This window comes from Apteryx rowi, unplaced genomic scaffold (genome assembly GCF_003343035.1).
Source record: "Apteryx rowi isolate R43461 unplaced genomic scaffold, aptRow1 scaffold_655, whole genome shotgun sequence".
Classification (NCBI taxonomy): Eukaryota; Metazoa; Chordata; class Aves; order Apterygiformes; family Apterygidae; genus Apteryx; species Apteryx rowi.
The window spans coordinates 486161-492160 of NW_020450933.1; the positions used below are offsets into that span (position 1 = coordinate 486161).

The following is a 6000-nucleotide window of genomic DNA, read 5'->3' on the forward strand; positions in this document are numbered from 1 at the left end:
GGATCATTACTTTCAGTTCTGCCTGATGCTGAACAGAAACAGCTAAAGCTCAAGCCCTGCTTGATTTCACCTTGGTGATGCTGAGCAGTAGGATGCAGCACCAGAAGCTGCCTGCAGACCCTGGAAAGCAGTTGTTGTGTCAAGTGGATACACCAGGTGTGGAAGATTTTCCACACATTAGTGTGAAATCCATGGGCAGGCTGGCACATGAAACCGAGACTGGGAAGGGGAGCTGGGTCTGGGCAGGCGGCCTTCAGCACCCCACTGAAAGGCAGGAGAGCCAGTCTGGGAGGCAGGGCTGCGGGAAAGTGCCAGGGATCAGCTTTGCTTAGCCACCATCCCCATCAGGGCCTGCTCATTCACACCTTTCTCACACCCTGGCACGTGCCCTCCCTTGCCAGCTCCAGCCCCCCTCCCAGCACACCGCCTTGCACCCAGCACCTGGAGAAATACACCCCATGGCAGCAAATGCCATGCTGCCCCCATCAAAGGGGGAGCAGAGGTTAAAACCGTCAAGCACGCAGTTTATTTGCCAAAACTAGCGCCAGCGATGCAGAACAAACAGCACAGAATAATCTCTGCTACCATTAGACGACAGCAGAGGCAAGGCAGAGATTTGTTTTTACAAGCAGGAGACAGATATGCTGCACTAATCTGTTCTGCTGTGGCGACTCCACTTCTGTGGTCCCGAGCAACTGATGGAGATGTTATTTGCCCCCATGATATGGGGCAATAAAAGTCGTGTTTTTTCCTTCTCCTGCTCAATAGCCACAACGAAGGAAATGCGGAAGTTGGCTTACAGCTATACACGGAGACACGTGACTGACCCAAGACAGCTTTGCAATGGAAAAAAATCCTCTCTGAAACATCGGGTGTGGGTTCACAGTTGGGTTGAGCTGATCTAAGTGAGCTGTGCCGCCAGCCAGCACAGCCCTGCCCTCCCACCACCGCCGCAGCCCGGCAGGCTGCATCTCATCCTGTGGCCGTAGCCGTCAGACACTGAGACTCGCTGTGGCCCCTTCGTTCATGTCGAGGTCCCTCCTGCATCATGCCCGTGGATGGCTCCTCAGCAGAGCATCTCCTGCCTGACATGGGTGTCAGCGCAGCTACCCCGGCACCAACTCAACAGGAGCATGTGCTCTTAAGGGCAATCACGCCAGGGATTGATGCTCACTGCTCACACACTGCCTTGTTCAGCTGTGCTAACAGTCTCTCTGGGCTGCTAAAAGGCTCTTTACTTAAAAGTCCCTCTCAGTAATACTGTTATTTTCCTGCTGGGCACATGTACCAAAGAATTACATTATCTTCGCAATAAAACCTAGCAAAATCTGGCATGTTACTCCACTGGTACCACCACAGAAATGAGCCCCGATGAACTGCTGAATTCAGGGACCCTGGCGGCTTCAGTTTTTCTCTCTGCTTTTATTACAGGTGGAGCAATTACTACTGCACTCCCAAAGTGCTAATTCCGCTGCTCTGCTCCACCCCATGCACTCCTGGCTGGGAGATGAGGTCCCACGTGCTTCTGCAAGCCAAGCCTTGAGCTGAGACAGACCATCAAGAACCTATGCTTTCTATAAATGCTCAGTCACAGGGCCTTAAAAAAGCTGCCTTTAATTTCTCTGGCAAATGAAATCAACCTTCCACATTTCTACAAACAGAGTCCTTGGCCATGGGGACCTTGGGAACTTCTGGGCCCATGAGAAGTTCCTCAAGTGTGATGAAGGAGCCACGAGGAGAGCTGATCCCCTCCCTGTCTCCTCCTGCCGCAGCCAAGCACCCGTCCAAATGAAAATTGTGCACACCCCAGACAAAAGGCACTGTCCCCATTGGGAAAGCTGCACGCCAATCAAAGAGAGAGACAGGCTCTGGGAGAACAGCTGTTCAAACCAGACCGCAAGCCCAAACCACGCAGCTGGCTCATATGCAGTGAGGCCAGCACATGGCACCTTCAGGGACCCCAGGCACTTCCAACCCACTTTGCAAAGCAGCTCAGAGCCACTCCAGCAGCTCTGAGCACAGGAAGGGAAACTCTGTATGCTTTTTGGAGCACACACATTGCTCCAAAGGGAGGAGAGATCTCCCAGATTGTTCAGAGTGGCCTACAAAAGCCTGCCACGGTTAGAAAAAGGCTTCTTCCCTTTGTGCGGCAGGCTATTTTGGAGATGGGGGAGTGCAGCTGTGAAGTTCATCCTCAGAGGAGGAAACTTACTGGAACAGAGCACGTCTGATTGAAAAAGCTGCCAGGAGGTTGGCTTGGTAGTTTATGGTCTGGTGGACTAAGCCACAGAAATCCTGAGAGCCACAACTCACAAAGCCCAGCGAAAGCGAGCAGGAAGTCAGAGAACTGCCGAACTGAAACCCAAGCCCAACAGGCAACCCCTTCTACCTTGGGGGTGGGGGGAAGCTATTTTTGTCCTTATGTCAAAGCCTCCCTGGGGTGCTTACAAGATGCAGAGCGGCTGCATTTGATCCTGGGGAAGGGCCGCGAGGCTCTACAGCCCGCCAGCAGCAGGCATGCAGCTCGCTGAGCCTGCCGCAACACGAATGAGGCACTTTGATTTGTCAGCGCATCAGTTGAGACCTCGGCCCGGCCCACAGCCTGAGCACACAAAAGCCACGGTGTTTGCTGAAAAACGTTAACTCGAGCTCATACAAGGCCTTGGCTCTCCCCGGGCTGCAGCTGCCTGCTCCGAGGCGGACAACTGTCCCGAAGAAGGCCCTCTTACTGCCTCTGCTCTGGGGCTGACAAAGGCCCAGCTCACATAAGGCTGGCAGAGCAAGAGCCATCCTCAAAGCAGGGCTTCTTCAGACTGGGGAAAAGAAAGGGGGAAAAAAAAAAATCCAGGCAGCAGAGACACTGGGCACAGCTCAGGATCTTGGCAGCACAGTGACACTTCGGGAGAGCAGCAGACCTATGAAATTCCATGAACTCAGATTCTGAGCCACTGGGTATTAGGAACACACACATCCATTTTCCCTTTCAAATCATTAACGATCACTATTTCCCATTAGGGGATCTCTCTCTCAGCTTATCTTTAGCACATAGACAGCGTTACCAGCCCCCTGGCAGAACATATACATCAGCAGCACTTCGACACACACTTTCAGCCTTATAACAAGGAGCATCTCTGGAGCAAGAATAACAGCATAGGGACTCATTTCCTTCACCACTCATCACAGCCTAGCTTCCACTATAAAAAAATTTTGCTAACTCTCACCAGCTCCTCAGCAAAAGGCATTGTGCAAAAGGTAGGCTCACCACTGGAGCTTGCTTGGTGGAGTTACAGCGCCATGACCAGCTGCACAATCTCCCTCTTATCCACCTCAAGCAAATGCTGAAGTATTTTTCAGGCTCATCTTATCTTAAAAAGAGACAATACTGACCCAAGACTTCAGCACTATTTACACTTGAACAGCTGCTAGGAAAAAGAAGAAGAAGAAAAAAAAAAGAGATTGAGCTGTTTCACTCTATTTTTGGTTTTAGAAACCCACCAAGATCATAAACACCTTTTGTAAATATTGACCACCACAGAATGCAGTTGTCCTTTTTTTTGGCTCTGCTTCAGCACAAAGGTGCAATCTAGGAATATCATTGCCCCTTCTACCCTGGACATCCAAAGATGAGCACTAGCCAGATGGCTCAGCAGAAAGCAGAGTGCATGTATTAATCCTCTCCGATCAGCAAGCCATTTTCCGCCCTTTGGTTTTATTGTGAGCAGGGAGCAATCAAGTAGTGATGCTCACTGCAAGCCCAGGCCTGCAAATACGAGCCCAGCTTAGGTCTGCTTGGGCGATCCCCCACTCCACTTCCCAGTTGTACATTCATTTACTAACCAGAGCTCCATCCTGAAACAGGAGTCACTGAACAAGGGCATCCAGTGCCTCTACATCAAGAGGCATGCAACGATGAAGTAGGGGCATAGTACTGCTGATGAGCCAGCCAGCCATCTCATCACATATCTGGTCTTCACAGTAGGACTAGCCCCAAAACACACTTGCTGCACACAGCCATCTCTCAAAGCCAGATGAGTGCTCTGGGCTGGTTGTACAAGCAGGTCTCTGAAATGCAAAGCCAGTTGCCTCTACTCATTGCAGGGATAAACACAGAAACAAGGTACCAAACACCTTTCAAATATTATTTTTAGTCTTTAGGGATGAAACTGCTGCTTTCTGCCTTATTTATCCAGAGAACTCACCTAGGCAGCAGTAAATCCACAGGCAAGCACAGTCATTTTACCAAACACACAGGCGAATAGATGCAAAACTCATACAAGACAAAAAAAAGAATTATCTAGGAGAAATTCACGGTATGAGCTGTTTTTTGAACAGCTACAAGTGCCACAGTCACCTCACTCTGCAGCGCTGTTTTTATATATTCAGAAGACACCACGTGTTTACTTAACAGAGTCTGCAAAAAACGTGGGTTTTTTGCTCTACTAGCTTCTTCCCCTCCCCGGAAACAACCGTCTCCAAGAGCCCACGAGTTCCTCGCAGCCCTGCTTGCACAACCGGGGTCAGCAGCCATCCCCAGTGAAGCCCCAGCCCTGCAAACACTGCCAACACTCACGCCAGCAGGCCGCCCCTCCCAAAAGCAGCGGCCCTGCTCTTCCCGGTGCTTTTCAGGATGTGGACACCATGGGAGCCTACTCCCAAGGGCCCATCCTGCCCCCTGAGCAAAGCCACGGGATCTGCCTGTGCCCGCTAACTCTGCCCCGAAAGATCAGCCCACCTCCAGGAATTGCCTAGAGAACAGCAGGATGCAGTGCTGGCACGTCACTGACACAATGTAAACCACGAAGTCACTGCTTTGTCGGGAAGGGGCATACTTAAAAATAAGTGCTCTATTAAATGGAACATTTTAAGACTGTAATTATGTATTTATCAAGGTAGCCAGCATTTGAATAAATAAAGCACTGCCTGATTTCACCATTACTTCCTGCTGCTCTCAGTTTCCTCCATTGAAAAGGACGACATGAAAGACATTTTCTATTAGCATTCCTCAAGCCAGCAACGGGGGTTTTCTCCTCCCATCCCATATCTCGCTCTTCACTGCCCTACTACTGCGTGGGAGCGGTGCATACTCCCAGGGCAGGCTGAAAAGCCTAACTCGAGAAATGGTCTCCTTGGGAAATTCAAAAGCAGCCGAACACCCAACTGAGAGTTATTAAGAAAGTAAATAAATTGCCATCTTCCCTGGAGGCAAAGGATGGATCTGTGAAACGCCCAAAATCAGCATCTCGCGAGTGCTTTGAAGAGCGCAAGCTACCCGTTATCGTTATGAAAATCAGGTATCCACAGGGCAGAGCGGCAGCAGCAGCTCTCCCTCGGCACCGATATAAGCGCGCTGCGGAGCAGTGAACCGCGGCTGGCCGGCTCGCTCCCGGGCCGCCGGCAGCGCCGCAGGGCTGCGGCCGCCCGCCGGAGGCCGAGGGCAGCGCGCAGGCCGCGGCGGCGGCGGGGCGGTGGCCGGTCCCGGAGCTCCACCCCAGCCGAGGCACCCCGAGCACCGGGGGGTCCCGGAGGGCGACCCAGGCGGGCAGGGCCTGCGGGAGGCGCGGGGCCACGGAGGGGACGGCACCTGGGGCGAGACGGGACCCGGTATCGGGGCGCGGGGGGGATCCTCGGGAACCGGCGCCGGGCCAGGACGCGGTACCGGGGCGCGGGGGCAGGGATCCTCGGGAACCGGCGCCCCGCAGGGACCCGGCACGGGGGCCGCGGGGGGGATCCCCGGGAACCGGCGCCGCGCCGGCACCCCGTGGGCAAGGACCGGCTCCGAGCTTGGGCCCGGTGCACGGCCGCTCTCGGCCGGGGCGGGCGGCGCGGCGGCGCCGGTGCTCACCGAGCAGCAGGAGCTTGACCTCGCGCGCCGCCTTCTCGCCGTCCTCGCGGAGGTTCTTGTCGATCATCCGGGAGCGCTCGGCGGCCTCCTTGTCCTCGGCGCTCACGGTGCAGCCCACGGCGGCGGCGGCTGCCTCCCCGCGGACTGCCGGCGGGCTC

The 6000-nt window shown here is 54.0% G+C and overlaps 1 protein-coding gene across 1 annotated transcript in view; it reads right to left on the reverse strand.

The window, feature by feature from the left end:
- The window catches only part of LOC112975187 (guanine nucleotide-binding protein G(i) subunit alpha-2), a 62736-nt gene extending 56742 nt beyond the window's left edge, over positions 1 to 5994 (reverse strand). The window contains exon 1 of the mRNA XM_026084926.1: positions 5843 to 5994. Within this exon, the coding sequence (XP_025940711.1) occupies positions 5843 to 5909 (67 nt within the window). The 5' untranslated portion in view covers positions 5910 to 5994. The remainder of the gene's footprint in view (positions 1 to 5842) is intronic.
- Positions 5995 to 6000: the final 6 nt, after the last annotated feature.